The sequence below is a fragment of the Electrophorus electricus genome, chromosome 19 (genome assembly GCF_013358815.1).
Source record: "Electrophorus electricus isolate fEleEle1 chromosome 19, fEleEle1.pri, whole genome shotgun sequence".
In the NCBI taxonomy this organism is placed as follows: domain Eukaryota; kingdom Metazoa; phylum Chordata; class Actinopteri; order Gymnotiformes; family Gymnotidae; genus Electrophorus; species Electrophorus electricus.
The window spans coordinates 4,298,056-4,319,860 of NC_049553.1; the positions used below are offsets into that span (position 1 = coordinate 4,298,056).

Below are 21,805 nucleotides of genomic sequence, written 5' to 3' on the forward strand. Positions count from 1 at the left end.
CCGACAAAGCGTGGCAATGAAGATACAGACGCTGGCGGTGTGGGCCAGCCGGGGCGCGTTCGCAAACACTGGGCCCTTCTTGAAGGTTTTAAAGCTTTTTTTTCTTTTTCTGAAGGGGGCCACAGCTCAGTGTCTGAGGCACCGGGCCGCATGACAGCGAGGGGCGAGAGCGTGCTCCCGACTCCCTGAGGAAGCGGCGCGGCGAACCCTGATCCGCCCGGGGAGCGCTGGCTCCATACCACACTGTGAGGAGGAACCCTTTCGATATTACCAATGACTTTTTCTTCCATGCTTGTTCTGGAAAAGTGAGTTGCAAAAAAAAAAAAAGAAAGAAAGAATAAAAAAGAATACAATAATAATATTAAAATAATAATTTCTTCAAATGCCGAGGAAAGGGGGTTTTAAAAACAAAGAGCACAGACTGAAAAATTACATAAACTGCGGCGGAACCGTATTATAGTTTATTCCATAAAATTCGTTTCACTTTTAACTCACTGTGCTGGGGAGGTATTGTTCTGTCGGTGTGTGCGCGCAAGTTGTGCTGAAGTGCTCATATGGTTGTGGTATCCAGGGCGCGTGACTACATGCAGTGTGCTTGGAACATGTCAGCCCTGCCTTGAATACAAACCCTGTCTCTGACGCTGTGTGTATAAACTAACACACACTCGCATGCAGAATGTATAAAGGACATTTTTCCATAATGTCACGCAGAAGGGAATGCCAAAACGGCTGTAAAATCCACTGTTATTTATTACAGACAAATGATGCATGTGCTCACACAGATGCAACGCTTTGCAAAAACACACACACACAAAACTGCACGCGCAAAACACGTGAAAAAACACAAGCACACACACCCCACACAAAAACACACAAAAACAGTCTCAGGGCGATCTGATCTCCTTGGGAGATGGCAAACAAGCACAGTAGCAGAATGATTGGCAGTGGTCCTTTGTACTTTCTGATTCCACAGGTGCAGGAGCTCTCTTACTCTAGCATGCGTGTGTGTATGTGTGTGTGTGTGTGCTCGTCCATTAGCCTCTGTGAGGCTCGTTGCCCTCCCACAATAAGCGATCCGGGACCTGCTGTTTGCATCAAGCATCAACTTCGAGCGCTACCGGCCGAACCACACAGCTGACACGAGCCGTCCGTCCAAACCCCGGAAGAGGACAGAACTGGAGCGCAACCTCGACTGAGAGCATATATCTAAAGCGACTGCCATACCTTTAACTACAAAAAAACCCAATACGGAAAAAAAGAAAAAAACAAAATGGACCCAAAAGAAGGGAATAAGAAAAGCAAGGGAAAATCGGCGCAGACAGCCGCCAGGCGAGCCTCACGTTACATAAACTTTCTTAAGGGCACGGCAGATCCCCTTACCTCCATTTCCCTCCTTCCCGCCGGATCCTTTTCCAACATTTGATTAATCCTTATTAAAAGGAGGGAAAAACACAGAGGCTATAATACAGCCGCCCTATTCTCTACGCTGTCACAGTATCTCTCTGACAGTGTATCGCCTGGTCCGGATGGGTTGTTTTTTCGTTTCCTTTTTCCCCTAAAAATGTCTTTTTTAAACCAAAACATCACGAAACAGGCGGTTTTTGCACAGGAACCTGCGTGAAAACTGAAAACCTGAGGTGAAGGACCTGCTGCGCACTCGAGAGAAACTTATTTGCTCAGTGCGCTAGGAATCGCGTGCTCCTGCGGTAGGTGAGGAGCTCTTCTGGCTTAGCCGCCGGTGGCTGGGCCGTGCACCAGCTATGTCAGCCTCTCGTCTTGCCAATATCGGCCAGACACCCACACACCCACACACACACACACACACACACACACACACACACACACACACACACACACACACCCCCTCCCCCGCGGCTCTCTCGCCAAGCCGGCCGTCGTCCCGGTCTTCCCCTCCTGCGCCACTGTTCTGGCCCAAATCTCGCAAGCTTTGTCCACGAGTTAGGCTTCACAGTCGGGGGGGGGGCTAAGCTTAATCATTCTTGGATGTGGGGGTGGGGGTGCACTTTCCTTCTTTTTTCATTCAGCGGTTTCCATTCATTCAGGGTTTGCTGGCAGCCCTCTGCCACCTCGGGCCAGGCAGAGAGCGTCGTCTCCCTCCACCGCATTCTTTTTATTCTGCCTTCCCTTTCCCTCACGGCCGGGAATACCCACTTTCTAGAGAGGCACCGTCCTCTGCGCACGGGAGGCTGCCAAACTGCGAACCTTATCCCAATGCTTCCAAATGGACTACTCCCAAAACCTCACTGTTTGGCAGGGCCCGGCCTGTCCGTTCCTCTGCGTTACGGCAACCCCGGAGTCGTTCCTTCTCTGGTTGCGAATAGCTACGGTTTCTCTTCTGCTGCCGCGGTGCACGGAACCGCGGCTGCGATGGTGCAGGAGCGCGGGGCCGGGCGCACGCTCTTCATCGTTCCAGACCAAATGGGGATAACGCTCGCGACGAACCACTTCCCTCGACGCGTACGGCCCGGGCCGGGCACCGCGGCTCTCGGCACGCACGCACGCCCCGGACCGGTCCCGTCCGTGCTACCCGAGGACGGCTCGCGCGAGCCTGCGTGCGGTTGAGTGATGCCGGACAAAACCGGGACTGACTGATCCACAGCAGCGCACAGGCGGTGCAGGCCCAGACCCGTCAGCGAGGGGGCAAGACGCCGCCTCTCCCGAGCCCTTCCCGTCCCCCGGCCTTAAGCTGCGAGGCCGTCCGGGCCAGCAGGAGCTCGGGCACGTCGGCCGGTTCTGGATTAGAGTCCGACAGTGGCCCATTGTTAATTGGGAGCCATGTGCGAAAGCTACAGAGAGATTAGTTTGTACAGCTGCTGCCGTTTGTCATAACTGCCCTTAACAAGACGCACATGCCGAGGTTGGGCTGAGCGCCCCTCGCCCCCAAAACCCACCGCCCCCCACCTCCACCCAGCCTCAAGCTTTCGCGCTGCTGCATACTTCAGCGCGAAACAGATGAAGATGTTTTAATAAAAAACACACTGCTCCGATCCCTCATCCCACGCTACCCCTCCCCGTGCGCCCCAGAGTGTCGTCCCATCTGTGGTGTAGCTTCATTTGTTCCACGTCGTAAGGCTAACTCAGGTTTACTGCAGCCAGAGGTGCAGAAAGGTTGCGGTCATGGTTTCTTGGTTTTAAAAGAAAGCAAAAAATAAATAAATAAAGAGGACCATAGAATCGTTTAAAAAAAAATGTAAATTAAATCCGCAAGACCGGTTTCTAAAAGGCGGGAGGCTCTGGACGTCTTCAGACGTGTTGCCGCACGGTGACCCTGCGCTGGCGCACGTAACGTGACTAGCGCGGCACAGCGCAGGAGCTGGCGTCCGGCCTGAGGTAGGTTCTCGGGAAAAGTCAGCCATGTCAGAGCGGCCTTGGCCTCGACTTTAGCCGCCGTCAGGGTTTGCGGGCGTCTGCGGCGTCTGAGTGCATTAATACGAGCTCTAGGGTGATCTGGTTAATCCGTCCCAGCTTTCGCTGGCCAGGGACCTGATTCGGATCTGGAACTAGGGCTTTCCTGCTATCTGCTGAACAGGAAGAGCGCAGGATGACTCCCACTGTCTAGACTTCTCTCGTTCTCTCACTTTCTTCTATTCTTTCTTTCTCCTAAGATATCTCTTCATCTGTCTCCTCTCCCAACGAACACAAAAAAAAAAAATGCATTTATTACACAATAGAGGGTCACCCTTTACTCTGAAAAGGCAAAACCCTATTCAGAATAACACCCCCCACCCCTGAGCAAGTAACCCCTCTCCCTGTTTGGATATAAGGTTTAGCAACAGGGTCAACGATGTGTCGATGCAAGGAAAGGCCAACCCCCGACACGCTCTCTGCGTGGCAGAACAATGGTGAACTTTCCTCCAATCCCACTTCACCTAGTACGGAAGGCTCGGCATCTGTTCCCCAGCCAAGGTGGCATTGTTTTCTGAAGCCCAGCACTGACATTGCAAAAACGTAACGTGCACAGGAACGCAAGCCGATCATGGCGCGGCAGTGAATTCCAGGAAGTCCCGCACGGCGCTTCCAAGTTTGGGGTGCACCGTGATGTATGGATGTCCTGTGACGAACGGGGACTATGGGATGCAGTGTCATGCCGAGGCCAGCACCGGTTTCCAACCCAATTATCAGCAACAACAACAGCGACGAAAAGCTTTGGTGCAAAATATGTACCTTCTCAATTTGCATTCCATCCAAAGTTAACCAGTCTTACTATTTAAGGACGATTGGTTGTAAAATGTCTCAACAAAACAAGGCCCCAAAAAAGAAAGAACGCGTCCGTCGTGTCGCGGTAATGCCACGCGCTCTGAAGCTGCTGCTTGCGTTAGCCGTGCATTTATGTCAGTGTTTTGGAAACGTGGCGTAATGTAACTGTGGGTTTAGGGTCGGCGAGTAAGTTATAGCTCTAATTACAATCACGCTTAGGTTCGGGGGCCGGAATTCAAACGCATGCACTCCTAAACGCAAAAGGCACTGCTGACCGATGCAGGAGTGCGGCTGTGGTTAGCCTGGCTGTACGTGTGATCTGGGCTAAAAGCGCACAAGCCTGTGTGTGTGTGTGAGAGAGAATGTGAGAGAGTGAGTATGCGTGAGTGCCTGTACACTCTGCAAAAGTCAGGGAGGCACACGAAGGGAGAGCACGCGGGGGGGAGGGGGTGGCGTTTAGATTCCAGTGCCAGGCCGAAAGGCAGGCCAATTTGAGAAGAATTCCAGTAATTTAGAGGCAGCGCGTATACCCTTTCAGTGTGGGCACTCAGAGCAGGGGGCCCCGTACGTGGCCGGTAAATACCAGCTTTCATTAGCGGCTCTGTTGCCGGGCCGTTACCGGGCACGGTGGCTTTAATCAGAATCCTGGGAAGCGCGCCGTCACCAGATAGGCCGGTTTACGGGAAAAGGGCTTCTCGACAATGGTGGAGAAGCGCTCGCTTCCATCCCAGTATGCACCGGTGCGGGGTGCCAAAGGACCTTTTTAATTTTTCCAGGGAAATGTTTTTGCGACTGAACTGTTTGTCATCATCGATGCTGAAACCAGCCCGTGCGGAGACATTACTCAAACGGTACTCAGACGGAGGGAGGGCCCCGTGGTACGCTATGGGAGCGGAGCGCACCTCGGGGACAAGGAACGTCACAGACTATTGCGCAACTCGTATCCCACTCATCCCTTATCCCGAGTTCTGGTACTTTCCATCCTCTTCTCTCTTTTCTCAAAACTCTCCACTTTCATTTTTCCTCTCGCATACTCCTTCTCGCTTTCCCTGTTTTCTTTCCAACCCCCCCCCCCACCCACCCCCTGCCTCCGCCCCATAAAATCTGCCTTTACACAACGGGGCCGTGTGAAAACAGGATGCGATTATCGCAGGGGAAAGTAGCCGGCCAGACGTGTTTTGACATCTGTCGTCCTCGGGATCGCCGAGGGTCGGGTTTTTACGCTTGCTCCATCTCGCCGGATGCCGCCGGGCCAGAGCCAGGAGCGTGGAGGCCTGTCGGGGGGCCGAGGAACTGCTTCTGGGGAACTACTACCCCGCCACACTCCAGCGGCTCGTGGCGCAGGAGAAGATTCTTTCTAGCCAGTCTGGGAACTTTCAGCTTTAATGTCGCTGGAGTTAAACGTTGAACGCTCAGCGCCTGGGAGGTAGAAGGGACTGGTCTGTTGGTATATCCTTATGAAGTAGTAGAGTACTTCTAGGAGCTTAAAAAACAAACAAACACTGGGTCCATAATGTCCCTGATGTACCAGCGTTATGTCACATAATGGGAAGAGGCTGCCTTTGGGTCACCTGTGCGCTTGGGTTTTATAACTTCACACCAGCGCAACTCCACCCCCTTTGGGCCAGACTTTGGGCCACTCCAGTGCTGACTGCTCTCCCCTTGCCTGCATGGTCCAGCAGTGAGGTGGGGGGGTTTACTGTACCAGCGCAGACAAAAGAGAAGAGTCCCGTCTGCCATGAAAAGGCTTCTACCGTGGGCAGCCGGAAGGGGGGGGGAAGTCACCGTCACCCGTAGCAACCTCCCCGATTGTCTGTGGCCCTCGCTGGCAGCCATTCATGTGCCGTCGCCCTCGTGAAGGATGCGCGTCGGCGCTGAGACGTGAAAGACACCGGCCGGCCCACAACGGAGGAATGCAGATGCTTTCGTTCTGTCTCTGTCTCACTTTAACTGCTTTCAATATATCTCTCTCACTATCCTTCTCCGTCAGTTTTCAGCTTTTTCAAACTCTCAGAGTCTTTATATTTCCTGAGAACCACCCGTTCCCCAAAGACACCCCCACCCCACCCCACCCCACTCCGATTCTCCAACTTTACTTCTCTCCAGCCAAGCACCATAAGCTAAGCTCAGCTGTGGTGAGATAAGGGTGTCTGGTTGATGAACGATAGCAGGAGAGGCCGTGATTGGGCACTGCCTCCAGGCCGAGGTGGGCGGAGCCGGGGCATGCGAAGGAGGGCGGGGCTAGAGGAACAGGAGCCGGACAGCTTATATAGCGTACTACAGTAAAGGAGCACGGACCCCTCCGTCTCCAGCTAAAGGAGGTGCGGGAGGTTAGGTAAGGAGAGAATGGGGCCCCCAGAGAGCAGCAAAGCATTGTGGGTCCTGCGCTGATGATGTGGGACTTCGAGCGCGTGAATGCCGAAGATACAAGAATCACTCTTCGGAGGGGAAAGAGAGGGAAGTAACCGCGGAGGAGTCTCTAAGTGTCTAGCCCCTGAAATAAGACTCCATTTTAAGGCATATTTTCCCATTACTGACAATTTTGGCACAGACTAAAAGTCAACAGTAATTGAGGGCCGGGACCTCTTATGATAAAGCGCTCCGAAATAAAACTCCATCCCCCGGCAGCACGCTGATTTCCACACACAAACTGAAATGGCGTGGCATGGTCACCATGGAGAGGTCTGTACACATTTGTGTTTGTGTGAGGGGCCATGGGAGGTTGCAAAGAGCTTCCAGCCAAAAGTATTCACTAGCATACAGATCTGCTAATGATAACACTCACACACACACACACACACACACACACGCGCGCGCATAAATTCCGCCATGAAACCTGCTTACAAGTTCTTGCTCTCTGCTCTGATCGTGGGGAGGGAGGGCTTATGAGTAAAAACAGAGACAAGGGCCAAGCAGCCAGAAAAACGAGTGCGGGGTGAGGGGCAAGAGGAGGAAAGAGACGTCTTCCCCGCGGCAGCGAGGAGCCCTAAACAGAACGGAGGGGCCGGAGAGGAGAGGAGAGGAGAAGGAGATTAAGATGGATGGATGAAGGGACAGAAATCACTAAGGAAAGGTCAGCGAGATGGGAGGGAAGTCTAAATGGATTAGACTCAGGGAAAGTGTTCGATAGGTTATGTCCGCGTGCGAGGCAGTGGCGACAGCCAGCGCGGAATTCTAATCGGCCCTTCCGGCCTGACGGGGGGGGGTCCGGCGCTCCCAGCTCAGAACGAGCACGGCTCAGCATCTTTTCCCGGACGACCTTCAGCTTCGGCGAGGTTACTGCGAGCGCAGGAGCGGACCATGCGGCGCGTTTTCGGGCCACGGCAGAGGTTCAGGATCGGGCCGGGGCTGCTCGCAGACGGGTTTTGTCTACCGCATTTAAACTTAGCAGCGCGAGCAGACAGAGGGCTGAATTATTGAGCAGAGGGAGTGGACCGCAGACGTGCTCGCCGAACCGCCCCACGTTTCCCTCTCCATGCCTGAGCGCGGGCTCGTCACGCTACTGTCCGACACGCGCGGAGCACGAGGTTGAGGCGGATTGGGTTACCGTGGCGTTTTTTGCCCTCCTGCTCAGACAAGCAGTAGAGTAAGTGCACAAAAGCTCAGGGATCTGGCAGAGTCCTTTTCTGAGAGCGATTCTTTCCCTGAAAGTGCACTCAAGCAAATGGATGAAGGGCAAGGTGAGAAACGTGCGTTTCAGCTAAATTGAGCAGTTCTGTGTTGTTTTTTTTTTCCCCCGTCACACAGAAAATCATTTCGACGCTCCTCCGCCGCCCCTGTGCTTCCCACGCCTCCCTCGGCCTCGTTTCGCCCCTTTATGGTTAACGTGGCGGTACACCGGAGTACCAGGACAACAGACGCCGCCTTTCATTTCCATAAGTGAAGAGAAAACAAGTGAGAGATAGAGAGAAGAGGACCATCTGCACTGTTTTTTGGAGCAAGTCGGTAAACTAGAGGCTTGCGAATGGCTGCAAACAGCCCCACGCTCTGACAACGGGCAGCTTCATGACACATAGCCACAGGGTCTCACTGGAAACATTTAGCCATCAAAACAAATGAAAGACTCCACAGAAACAAATGTCTTGGTGCGGCGGACATCCCCTATGCCAGGCGTGGGTAACGGCTTTCCAAGCAAACTGCTGTCAGACTCGCTGACTCTGTGGCCTGGAGTGCAAGTGTGTGTGTGTGTGTGTGTGTGTGTGTGTGTGTGCGCGTGTGTGTGCGCGTGTGCGTGTGTCTGAGAGTGTGTGCACGCATCTGGGCAGCTGTCCCCTGGACCAGATTCTAAGTGTGTTAAGCGCCAGAATGAGTCTGGGACAGCCCCAAAAAAGCTATGACTGCGAGTGCGAAGGAGAGAGCAAATCTGAGAGAGAGAGGGAGGGAGAGAAGGAGAAAGGGAGGGAGAGAGAGAGAGAGCCCGGAAGAAGGAGGGAGAGTGGCAGACAGAGAGTGAAAGTGAGAGGGGAGAATCATGGCCTGTATTAGTCACTGGCAGGGTTGGTGACCTCTAGGTCAGTGTGGCTAGTCCTGACCGCCTTAAACTCAGTCAGCTGGAAAAGTGGAAGCAAACATCCTCCTAGCACTGCTCACACACACACGGAAGCACACCCCATGCACACACGCATGCGCACCCACACACACACACACGTGTGTGTGTGTGTGTGTGTGTGTGTGTGTGTGTGTGTGTGTGTGTGTGTGTGTGTGTGTGTGTGTGTGTACTTTAACAGGCTCACAGGCAGTGTATTATAAACAACTGGTTTCAGTCCAGGAGGTGGTGGTCAAGTTGCTGCCCCAGACGTCCAGGGGTCACAGGAGGCAAAGGGTTCCAGGTGCAGCCCCAAGCACTGCACACGACCCCTGTCCGCCCGAGCCCGCCCACCCACCCCCCGCTTGCCCCGGGCCAAACTGCCCCCCCACCCCACCCCGTGTTTGCACAGATCCGTCGTGCTCAATTAAACTTCACAGGACGCCTACCGCATCTTTTACCCGAGGTCCTGACACAGGGGCAAAAGCTAAGTCATGCGCTCGTAAAAGAGGCCTCTTTAACACGCTCGAACAAACGAGCGAGAAGCCAGTCACCACCAGGTCAGCACGACCATAAAACGCGAACTACCCCAGAGACAGGGGCAACAAAACATGACACCCCTGTTACACCGCGTTTGTGCGAGGAGCAGAGCCCCGAGGCAGGGCATCTAGTGACCTAAAAACGCACAAGACTCAGTAGATCTTTGCGAAAAGTTTGTTTTTTTTTAAAATGTTTTTAAAAAAGCCCTAGCCAGAGAAAAAAAATTTCTAAACCCTAGTGACCTGAAAAAAATCAAACTTTGACAAATACTGTGAATAGAAATATGTAATATAATCTAAATGGCTCATTCTTTTAAAAGAGAATTGATGAGGGCCATAAACGTGGACATACAATTCATGGGACATGTGTGCTTAACTGCGTTCTCTGTGCTGTTTCTCTGGCCTTGTGTATTTAATCTTAAAAATGCAGACTGTGACTTCTGAAGTAAACAGAACTTTGCAAATACATATGCGAGGCAGAAAAATCCAGGATTTCCACAAGTGGGGATTTGGGGCTTTTTGTTTGCTTGTTTGTGTTAAAATAACATTACAAAAAATTAACAATAAGGATTAAAACAGGCGGAGGAGCTACAACGATTCGAAAACTCAGCAAATGTAAATTTTAAAAGACACTGAAAATATGTTATTTCATACGATCTGTGGGTTTTTCCCCCCCCCCAGTCTTCTTGGTTAGAACGTATCACAATGAACAATGGCAAAGATGTTAAAACAAAAGTGCTTTAGTAGTCTGGTGGTGTTGCAATGGGTTTATCGTCGCAAGACCAGAGAGCAAAGAGCAAAATCCTGTTGTGTTTCCTGCTACAGGAGCTGTTCTGAGCTCTGAAACGAAAGCAGGCTCGGCGTTGGTCACGTCACACGTCCTGACTTGACTTGCAGGGCGACTGAAGAACCTGTTCTCTGGAACTCGTGAAAGACGAGTTGTTAATGGCCGAGCCGCAGTTTATACGCACACACCGGGCAGCTGCCGGCATTTTTCTGGTTGAAGTTTTTCCGTTTTTTTTGGTTGTTTTTGCTGTTGTTCGGTTTTCCTTGTTATGCGTAAAGCTCTTTGAGATTTACTGCTATTGTACAAGCTCTGCGAAGATGGACCTGCGCCAACATGACACGGCTCACAGAGAGACACCGCGTTCCACCCCACGCTAAATCATGGCTTTAAAAACAAAAAATTAAACACAATTTCTTGGATCTGTGAGGTAAAACGAAGAAAAGCTCTGAATTTCTTTCAAGTGTTGCAGCTCAGATACATCCGACTGCGATAATGCTGTAATTGTTTTTTTTGTTTCGTTTTTTTGTTTTTGGTGGGGGTTGGGGGTGCTGTAAAAGAAGCGGGTTGGAGAGCACGCACACTGGGTAGAGAGGCCGGCACAATGGCGATGCCGGCAAAGCATAGAGACAGGGTATGGCGCAGTGCCTGCCTCCTCAAGTGCACCCCCCCATCCCAATACCCCACCAGTCTGGTGGGTATTCAACTGGGCATTCTCCCCGGTCCTGCAGCGGCCGGTTGATTCGCCGCAAAAAACCACGTAGGCGCGTGTCCGCCGCTTCCTCTGGTGCCACGCGCGTGGGCCGGGGCTGAAGCTAGCGCCGCGCGCCGACTCACGGCGGCGTCCGCAACAGCGGCGTCCGCGTGGCCGGGGCCGGCTCCCCGGCCCGCGCGCCGTCTGAGCCCCGGCCCCGGCAGCAGGACGACGTTCCGGTCGCGCTCGGTGGCTGCCGCATTAAAGACAAAGGTGCAATTTGGCTAAACTCTTTTTTTTTTTTTTTTTTGCTTTCACAGCCTGCAAACAAAGAGAGCATTTTTTTTTCTTCTTCTTTCGTCAGGGCGAGACCGTTTTGTACGTTTAGCCCGCTTTTGTGCGAACTGAGAAAGGCGACGCGGCGGCGGCTGCTGGTCTGCCGCTATCGAGAAACTTTTCCGCCGTGCGCACTGCATTGCAGATGCCAGCTAACGAATCAAAGGCACGCATGCAGACAAAGAGGGTTCGATGCCAACCACCGTGCCTCCGTTATTGGCACTCTTCCTGCCAGCCTCCTGGCACGGCGCTAACAAAATGGCGGCCCCGCGGGTGCTCTGGTACAATGTGGGGGCATTGTGTAGAGGTGGGTGCAGGGTTGAGGGGGCAATCCGGGCTTCTCCACCACAGCAAAGCTCTTAACAGAGACCCCAACAGTCTCCTTTACCTCTTAACAGACAAATACCGTTTTCAGATCCCAAAACGGAGAATGTAGCAAACCGTATTTCTGCTCTGAGACTGGTTTGGTTGGTTGGGAAAAAAAATAAATAAAACGAAATCTCTCATATGCGTTTGGAACATTCATTAGGGATATTAAAAGAAATAAATTCAAACTAAATTTGCTTACCAAATTACTTGCATCATCAGAGCAACACATCGATGGCACTTAGCAATGCGCACGGAAAACATTCGGTTCAAAATTTTAGAGCAAATTACACTGTTGATGTTAAGACCTCACGTTAATTTGTTCAGAGCATATGAAGGATTCAAGTTTGTGCCGCTCCATTCGGAGGAAAATAAAAGAGATTGGGCCGGCAGTGGGAATTTACCACATCCTACAAAGACACAAAAGGGAGTGTGATGCCAACCCTGGTGCCAGTGGCAACCATTATTGTCTCTCCGATATGCCTTCTGTTTAGCCTGGCACCACACAAAATGGAGGCGCAAAGCCTGGTGATAACGCACCTCTTCACACAGGCATCAAAACACACGGGCACGCTCGATCAAACCACACATCAAAACACAGTACTGGCATCCGAAGCGATTCCAGAAGGTTCTTTTAAAAATTGGACAAGCTGAAAACGTATGACGATTACATGTTTTTGTTATAGGAAGAGAGCACTTTTCCCGCACTTTTCAGGCCTTTAGGACTACGTCATTTATTTAAGTATGTCAGAAAACACACCAGAAATGATTTGATCCAGCTAACGGAGACTATAAATCACCATTAAGAGATTTTCTCACCGTTAGAGAATGTTTCATTTTACCTTCCAGCGCTCTACGGCTTGGGTTCTATTTATACATCAGTTCTGTGTCTAATATCTATTCTGTCCCTAGATGTCCCTGGATATCGCTCCATCTTAGGTTTCTATTTAAATACTTTTGTGAAGATTTGATCAGAAAAAGTAAATGTTGCCGCAATTGCTTTAGGGCATTTTCTCACATTCAGAGCCAAAGAATTACTTGTTGGCTCTGATATTAATAATCTCCGTCTAATTTTGTTAATTTTCCCTAAGATCAATCTGCAAAAAAACAAAAATGTATTATGGAAAAAGGGGGAATTTGAACAGAGGCTAACAGGGAAATGTAGGGATCGTCTGAAATACACATTATTTTGAGCTGTGTGTTTATTCGAGGGACATGTAATAAGAATCAAACCCAACAGAGACGGCATTCATACCCTCCGCTTATGGAATCCATTTGAACCCAACTTCATACAGAATACGAAGGCTTAACTTGTGAGCTTTGCTCATTTACAGGGTAGGCGCTCAATACTAGATACTACTAGTTACTGGAGAGAGAAACAGTAACGTTTCGCGTAGATAGAATGTCACGGCAGAGCTCCGAAATGTCCCTGCCTCTCTGAATGCGTTACGGCGTTGAATAAGAAAAATCTGATTCATTTTAACAGGTGCCAGTTGTTCGGGGCCGCCAAACCCCGAGGAAGCTTCCGCCGGAGGCGCTAGTCCCTCCCCCTGGACACGCCCACCCGCCCACCCTGGCTGCCCCTCCGCCTACCTTGGTCCTGGACGTAGTAGGCCAGGAACAGGTCCAGCTCCTTCACCGACACCGTGATGTGGTGCGGCTGCACGCAGAGCGCCTGGTTGGTGCAGTGCGGCGACTTGACCAGGCGCTCGCCGTCCGTGCTCTCCAGGGGGATCCCCTTGAACAGGATCACCATCACCAGGTCCAGACGCCACACTTTGTCCGCCTGCCGCAGACAGTCGATGCGGCGGATCTTGCCCTTCTGGTCTGGGTTGGAGAGCACGCAGCACGCGTGCTTCTTGCCCGTCACGCTGAGCACGAAGTCCTCGCGGTACTCCTGCCGGATGTCCTTGCGCAGCTTGGCCAGCAGGCGCGACGCCCACTTCTGCTTGATCTCAGGCTTCTCGCTCAGGAGCTCGTCCTTCACCGCCCGCTCCTCGTCCTTGGACATGCGCTTCTCGTGCTTCTTGAAGTACTTGCGCTTGCGCGCCTGCAGGTTGAACCAGGTGTAGGCGATGGAGCGCACGTGCGGGAGCAGCGCCTCGATGAAGGGGTGGAACTCGTCCTGGGAGGAGAGAGTTAGCAGAGGGGGGAGAGATGAGTGGGGGGAAGAGGACACAAATAGACACAAGAAGTGAACGGGAGCAGACGTGACCTTTTGGCATTGGTTCCACTCTCAATTAGCCAAGAGCCTTACGCAACCAGAAAAAAAGGAACAACACCAAAAAAAAAGAGAAAAAGGCACTAGGGGGAAAAAGTCAAACCACTCACAAAAAAAGCAAACTATTTATACAACGCACAAAAGGAGATAAAATTAATCACTCAACATGCAAAACCATGAAAGCCCAAGATAGAACTACACACAGTAAACAAAAGCCAATATAACGTGCAGGGAAGCCCTGCACCCGCTCCGAACAAAGACTTTTCTCACACATTTTACTGTTTATGGAGACCATCATTTTCTAACTAAAAAGCACTTAAAAAGACAAACAGACAAATGAAAACATCAACACTAACAAAAAATAAATTATTACAAGACTATAGTACAAGGAGGTTCAGTGACCATTTCTGTTTCCTGTATCGGTCTGTAATGGCTGCAAATGCGCAGAAGGAGAAGGCCAATGTTTACCATGCCTGCACACGCTGTGCTAACACACAGCACATGCGGTTGGAGAAGCAGCACTCTAACTCTGCACCCCCCCCTCAGATACACCCACCTCCCCCTCTTCCCCACCGTAGCAGGGCATTCCGGCACCCAGGAGCACGCGGCCCTCGTGCCTTCATCCCTCCTCATTGGCCGGGCCCGCATTCCTGCGCCGAGCTCACGGAACCCTCCGGAAACAAACGCAGAGCCCGCCGAGAACGTGCCGCAGACCGGAGCCACTAGCCCGGCGACGCTAATGAATAAACCATTCCCTCCACCGAACGCAGACGTGCACAGGCTCGGGAAAAGTGGAAGAGCAGGGCAACCAAGGGCTTAAAGGGAAGACAATTCTACATCTCCGGCAAACGGATCTGCTTCGCTGTCGGGATGTTTCGGTTAAGGGAGGCATGGGGGGGGGGGGTAGTGAGGGTTAGTGGAGGTGGCGGAGCGGTGGGGGGGGGGGTTAATTTGTTAGCACAATTGCACGGCAATTATTACAAGCCCCTCTTAAAATCAAACCAAGATGGACAATGGAAGTGGCACCTTGGCACAAGTCGAGCATTCCTTCAGCCCCGAAGTTCAGTGGTAGGAGTGGCACTAAAAAGAGCCCGCTGCCAAGTGTGCTGTAACAGGATAGAGGCCCATTCCACAGAGTTCCGCGGCCTTCCCTCCCAGCCGTCCGACGTGCCGCGTGACCTCGTTTTTCCCGCCCTCCTGTACCCCGACGCCCGTCCCGGCGTGCGAGAGCAGCCGCCAATTTTCCTGACACCCGACTAACATATAGACGGAGGTTCGCGACATTTTACAACACTTTACATCGCGCTGTCTTCCTGTCGGCGCGGGAAAAGAAAAAAAAGAAAAAGTCCGAACGCCGACTGCGCTAAAGCCAGGTGACGGTGACGGGGCAAAACAAACAAACGGACAAACAAACAAACAAACAAATAAAAAAAAAACGAGACAGCGTTCTTCAACCCGAGCCGTTGGAGGAGTCGTTATTTCACGGACGGGTTCGGGTACGAGGACGGAGTGAGAGGGACGCTAAATCCGTCCTTTAAAAACGGAACTGAGAGGCTTTGACGAAAGAGCCTGTGTGTGGAGAAGTGGGCCCGGGGTTCTCGTCGACGGACGCGGTGCGGACCGTCTCGCCCTCTGCGCCGTCTCTCCAGTGGGAGCAGTGCGAGGTTAGGCAGGAAGGGGGTGGCAGAGGAGTCCGGCTGGGCGTCCTCTCCCTGGGAGACCGAGACCGGGACGGTACTCCCCGTCTAACCGGCAGCCTTGCGCACCAAGCGCGTGCTCTAACCGCTACGTCCAGTCTCAACGCAACAACAATGACACTACACAGTTCAGTAGCATAAGTACCACACAATGGTCTGCTGCAGGTGGTAACACTGCCTTTTTCTTCACTTGTATTAAGCATGGGGGGTTTGTCTGGCTACGCAGTGATAGTACGTCTTTCAGCAGATACTGTAAGTAAAGGTGGTTTGAATCTTTGTAAATAAAGTGTTAAACTGAGTACAATTTGATGGTAGAGTGATTCGACGTAGGTTATGAGTTTATTGTATATTTATTTACAGAGTTTTAAGTGAGCTCTAACTTATCATAGTCCACTAAAGAAATTTGCCCCAGTTTCCTTATTCTAAAATGACCAACATATTCTATTTTATGCATGCTGCAATTAGGACAATTAATCATTAATAATTATTAATTATTGTTACAAGTATTTATGCAAGATGCACAAAATGCAATTATTGAAAATGTGAATGATTAATAAAGCAAATACATAATCCCCCAGTGCGAAGGTTACAAGTTTAATACATTGTGAAAAAATATTATCTTAATAAATAAAACAAAGTGAGAAAATATTAAAATAATTACACCCATTCGACCACGACCAAGTGCATAGGGAAAAACTATTCGCCTCAAACGAACATTACTAAAATCCATTCCTTAGTTTTGCTACTTTGCTAGAGATTTTTGATGAACATTTTTGGTAACCTACCACATCTCTCCTGAACAGCGACATTCGATGGGTTGAAAATTGTACCCAGTAACGTCAGATCAATTGTATGCCAAGCATGTACGGTGATCAGGTTTAGCGTGTCTGCCGGATTCTGCTCATATTTTAAAAACACTGGCGATATCGTATATTCGACTAGTATTACATTATTATCAAAAGCACGAAAATGCTATTGTATATGAATGAAGGTCTCAAACGCGGAAAAAGTCGCCGCTGCGCAATTGCGCGCCGTCTGAACGCTGCGGGCCTTACCGGGCAGAGCTCTCTCCTTTACACTAATCATATCTCAGTCAATCACTCTCTGGTGCCAAGGAAAATATAAACAGTAAAATTGTGTCAGCCAAACCCGGCGGACTCCGTCCAACCGCTGAATCAACCTTATCGTTGTTTTCATCTGAATGCACTCGGCAAGTGACTCCCCGTTCGGACTCAAAAAAAGTTCTGGAAAAGTGCGCTATATGGGGGAAAAAATGTTTGCGAGATGAGTCAAAGCCAGCCCAAGGTAAAGGCTCATCTTTTTAAAAACAATAAGTCGTTTTAAGATACAACGCGAACGTAATTCTGGATTATTAAGGTTTGGATATCAAATCCTTACTTTTAACTGAGTCGGTCCCGTGGCGGTGGACCCGTGGTTTACGGCAAAATAAATGTGGCCAATACGCATGATAAAAGGCCGAGGTTTGGCTGCTTACACTTACACAACTTACACTCGAGAAGAAAGAAAAAATAATCACAACACCCATAATTTATCGGGTAGACTACGTGAAAGAAACAGTCGGTGGCAGAGGGTTGCGCGCACTTTGTTTCGACTATTCTTTCACCTGGTAAATGTAATATATTAATGAACAAAAATGCCATATCCGAAAGAAAAGTACTTATAACGTAAACCCGCATCGGTCACAATGAGGTCAAATGGTAGGGTAATACTAGCGTCGGGTGTCCACTGTTTTAGTCATAAATAACTAGTTTCATAAACTTATCACGGTCACGGGAAAAAAACAGCTATACTTGCATACTCTTACATGCCATACTTCAAGAAATTATCAAATCTACCGATAAACTAGGAAACGTAAAACAACAATAGCCGACCACCCAAAACCAGAGCCGAAGCGTGAAGTTATACCTGGGTTAGACAAATCGGCGAATACATCGCGACCTTGCCCGCCAGTGCAGATAAGATCGATCGGTCACTAAAGTCCAGATATTGATATTATCGGTTCATTCTCCAGACGCCTGCTGCACCGCGCACGGCCGAGTGGGAGTTATCCTCATTCAAAACCAAGCGAAGGGTTCGGTCCAGGGATGGCGAAGAAGTTGGCGGATCCCAGCTTCAGCATTTAAAAACGTTCCGGTGCGCGATTAAGAGCACGAAAGCCTGAAGAACCGAGCTCCTTGAAGGGATTACCGTGGATGCATCCGCGGACCACAGTAAAGGGTGGGTAGAGGTGGGGGGGGGGGAACCCCGCTACCGTACTCTGATGCTGTTTTAACGGGGAATCTTGAAGAATGTCACCAGCGCAATACGAAAGTAGAAGGCGCCAACTCTCTGATCCTGTGTTTGCTTTTCAAACTTGATATAATATCAACCGGTAACACCCTCTAGTCTGCTGGATCCTAACAAATCAGTCTCGAGATTTTTTTTCCATTTAATTACAGTCATACTCCTCCTCTTCCAGAATACGCGCTTCACATCCGTAGCCCACCTCCTCGTCTCCCTCTCAAAACCGCAGCACGCAGAAAGGATCCCATTTTCCACTCGACATTACTCTTTTATTTCAAGTAGATTTTTTGGTCTATATTCGTGTAGACACTATTTCCTCAAATAACTTTTTAACTGCAATGCACCGCCTGTGCGATATGAACATTTTAGGCAATAAAGCGCAACTAATTAGTCGCTTTTCTATTAAGATGTTCAATACCCCGTGCTGCATTTGCGGATAACGCCAACTGAAACTTCAGACATTTCAGGCAGATTAGCTTTTGACGAGGACATATGTAATATTATAACGCTAAGGTGAGCGGTATTTCAACGTAGCTTAGTGCATATTTACAACTCTGAAGTGCTTTAAGACCATAAGCATATTTTTCATACTAAGCTCTAGACACTATCAGATGGGCCTGTCCAAAACGTTTATTGGGATCTTCTTCTTCTAATAGTACTACATGAGACCTATACCCAGTTCAGAGGGAACTGATTACACGTGTACACCTGTAGGTCTCAGGGTGACTCTCCAATAATTCTCATGTCTGGCTATCCGGAGCGCATTTTTCTTGAGAGTACTGCACCCCACAGTTCACAAAGTAATCAAAAGAACCAGGTTTTTTAAAAAGGATCCTGGAAGATAGCACGATAAAGAGCACACGGCTTGATTATTAATAGCTAAACGGCTTTTGGCACACTAGTATGTCACTGTGGTTTGACTTTGGCGCCCCACGGAATTGGGACGGTTGTTGTCACGCATCCCGGTTGACCGCGCGGTCCCGGGAGAGGAATAAGCACAAGACTGGTCTGTTTGCAAGACTAATAATGATTCACATCACGTCACGTCGTAATCTTGTGTCAAAGTCGACAATGCCTTTCACCCTCCACCCCCTCCGGGCACCAAGCATGTCGTTCCTGACTTTATAAAGTACACCGAGTAAATGTTTCTGCGCTGGATCACGCTACCCTCGGCGCAGCCACTCAAGGTCAAACAGTCCGCACAGTAAAAGCGGAATAAATGTGAAGCCGGTGCAACACACAGAGCATAAATTGAAATCGGACAATTATTAATGAACAGAAATAGATTGCCAAGTACAAACGAATTCGGCATTTTCCTCTAATGCTTAAATAACAAAGTAACCGAGAGTATATATTTAGAAGTCAAATACGTGGATAAAAGAGCCCATACTACAAATACACGAGTGGTCTTCAGATATAGATTTGGCTACACGAAAGTGATTAAAAGTGTTGTAAAACGCTGCCACTTGGCTAAAATAAGGCTCCGCAACGTGCCAAAAGTGCAGCGCTATTTAAGAGGGGAGAGTTGGCTGAAAGCAGGACGCACGCCAAGAGCGGATCTCTTTAGGCGCAAACTCCGTCACCCACTTCTGACACGACGACGCGACCCACATAGGAAATCTGCCAATACACAACAGAAACAATCCAACATCTACTAGCATTTTTTTCCTTTTCCCCCCACAAGTCGGCAAGTTTTCCAAATCCCGTTCAGTTTAAACCTACGGCTACACCGTGGGCTCGAGAGTGTGCAGGCTACGTTCGTGCAATAAACTCCAGCAAAAAAAAGCACAAAACGAGAGTAAAGACACGATAGTCCTCGTTAACGTACCATTGCACTGTACTGCATGGATTTAAACGGGTGTCCTGTAGGCCGAGCGAAACCGAAGCCGGTACCTTCACATGTCTCAAGCTCCAAAAAAAAAAAGGTGCTTTTAGATTTGTTTTTCTTTTCTTTTTCTTGTAGTGCTCTCCAAAAAAAAAGCAAAAAAAAAAAAAACCCCAACACCGGAAGAGAATTCTTGGCAGACAGTCGGCAAAATCAAGTCAGCAAGCACCTCTGATTTAAATTTTTTTTTTTTATCTTCCTTCCTCTGCAAGTCAGACTTTTGGATAGGTTTTTACTGGCTCAGTTGAACGCGATCCAGAAGAGGCTGAGTTTTCTTGAGGGGAAGGCTGGGCAGGTCCGCGCCTCTACTTTCTCTGCGTGGCTGTCGTCGCCGCCGCTGGCTGCAGCCGAACGGAGCTGCGCACGCGGAGCCGCACGCTCGCCTCTCATTGGCTGCGGCGCGCGGCGGGCCCTCCGCGCGCCGCTCCGCGCGCCCTGGGCCCCTCACTTCCGTTCCACGGCCAGTGTCACTGTTTGCATATTAACACGCGCCGAGTCCTACCGAAAGCGAGACCCGAACCGAAGCCAGCGGATTTATAGATAATAGACACATATATTTCACGCTGGATATTACATTTTATGAGAGATAAATTCTTTTAAGCGTCAGTTAAAATTGTCAAATTGTCAATGACATTTAGTCATTACCGATGGCTAGCAAGAACAACAACAACAATACTGTTATTAATATTATTATTAATATTACTACGACTACTACTACTACTAATAATAATAATTGACTTTTATTTTCCTTGATATTTGCTTGTTGTTTAAAAACGCAGTTGGCATTATTTTAGTTTTTCATGAGCTTTTTAATATCGCAATATTGTATTATGTATTGAAATTAGAAAAGAGTACGAAATACCATTAACACACTGTTGGCAGAGACATTGCATCTGTTTGAGAGCACAATGATGGCATTGATCCAGACCTCAACCACCATCCCAGAACCACACTTTCTATTCCAGTACAGGCATTAAACATGCCTGTCAATGCAAAAAAAAAAAAAGTACACACATGAGGATACAATTAATAAATGCAGCAGCAAGCACAATCTGGCATATATTGATTATCGTATGCATTTTAATTCATGTTAAAATTATTAGCCTCTGTTTAATTATACCTAAATCAGACATATTTAACCACAACACTATAGGCAACTGGGTGTTAAATGGATTCTTCCATACTTCACTGAACACTTATCTTTTTAATACAATTCATCCCAGATTGCTTATCAGATACACAGTGACTGATGCTGAACACGATTGTAATTAATGTACATGGCAGCATTCGTGCACGGTTAAAGGAAAATATTTAAAGTGCAACTGGTACTACTGCACTGGTGTATACTGTCAACAGAACATACATGGACTTACCATGTGCAAAGTCCTACACATACATACAGAAAGAGATGAACAAGAAGAAGCTCCCTCACTGCCAGACCTGCATACTAATGTGTGTGTGTGTGTGTGTGTGTGTGTGTATGTGTGTGTGCATATAGGGATGCCTAAAAAAAGAAAAACCTTGAATCTAACTGTTCTTAAAACTAATTATATATATATATATATATATATATATATATATATATATATATATATATATATATATATATATATATATATATATATATATAACACATATGTGAGATTACATTAAAAAATTGAGAAAGGTCATTCAATAAGCATTTATTTTGTATGTTGAAATATATTCATGGAATTTATTTATTCTCTTGCTTATTTAAAATGCCTTCTCAGAAAATAGTATGTTGGGTTTTTTTGTTGGCCAGTGAAATTTCTAACACCTTTAAGGAAGATGTAATAGAAATGTCACCTTTTAAACTAGTTATATAAATGTCCAGCCAACATCACCAACAGCACCACATTTAAACATTTTCTTTACATTTTCATTGTAAGTAATTGTTGGATTCAAAATTTAAAGCCTAATTTTGCAATAATAGGAGGCAAACCGAATATAAATAAAAATACAAAAGTAGCTTTACAGGGCCCTGATAATTTATTTAATTGCTATTTATATCCGTTATGTAATCCGATCTCAAATTTGTGCACTGGGACGCCGATCAATAGTTTTACAAAACAAACCACATCTCAGCCTACATGGGCTATTGTGCATGACACAAAATCAGATTTTTTTATCCTTATCGAACACAGAGAGGCAGGGAGACAGAGCAGACATAGACGTTACAAATGGAAGAATTCATTTTCCTCACACCCTACCGAAA

The 21,805-nt window shown here is 48.7% G+C and overlaps 1 protein-coding gene across 4 annotated transcripts in view; it reads right to left on the reverse strand.

Moving 5' to 3' along the window:
* Nucleotides 1-21,805, reverse strand: part of LOC113577349 (nuclear factor 1 B-type) — an 82,957-nt gene that overhangs the window by 51,534 nt on the left and 9,618 nt on the right. For 2 of the 4 annotated variants that reach the window (XM_027009947.2, XM_027009944.2), the window contains exon 2: nucleotides 13,056-13,587. In XM_027009947.2, the coding sequence (XP_026865748.2) occupies nucleotides 13,056-13,587 (532 nt within the window). Of the gene's footprint in view, nucleotides 1-13,055; nucleotides 13,588-17,306; nucleotides 17,786-19,512; nucleotides 19,887-21,805 lie in introns of those variants that run through there. The other 2 variants (XM_027009946.2, XM_027009945.2) reach the window with 2 other exon arrangements.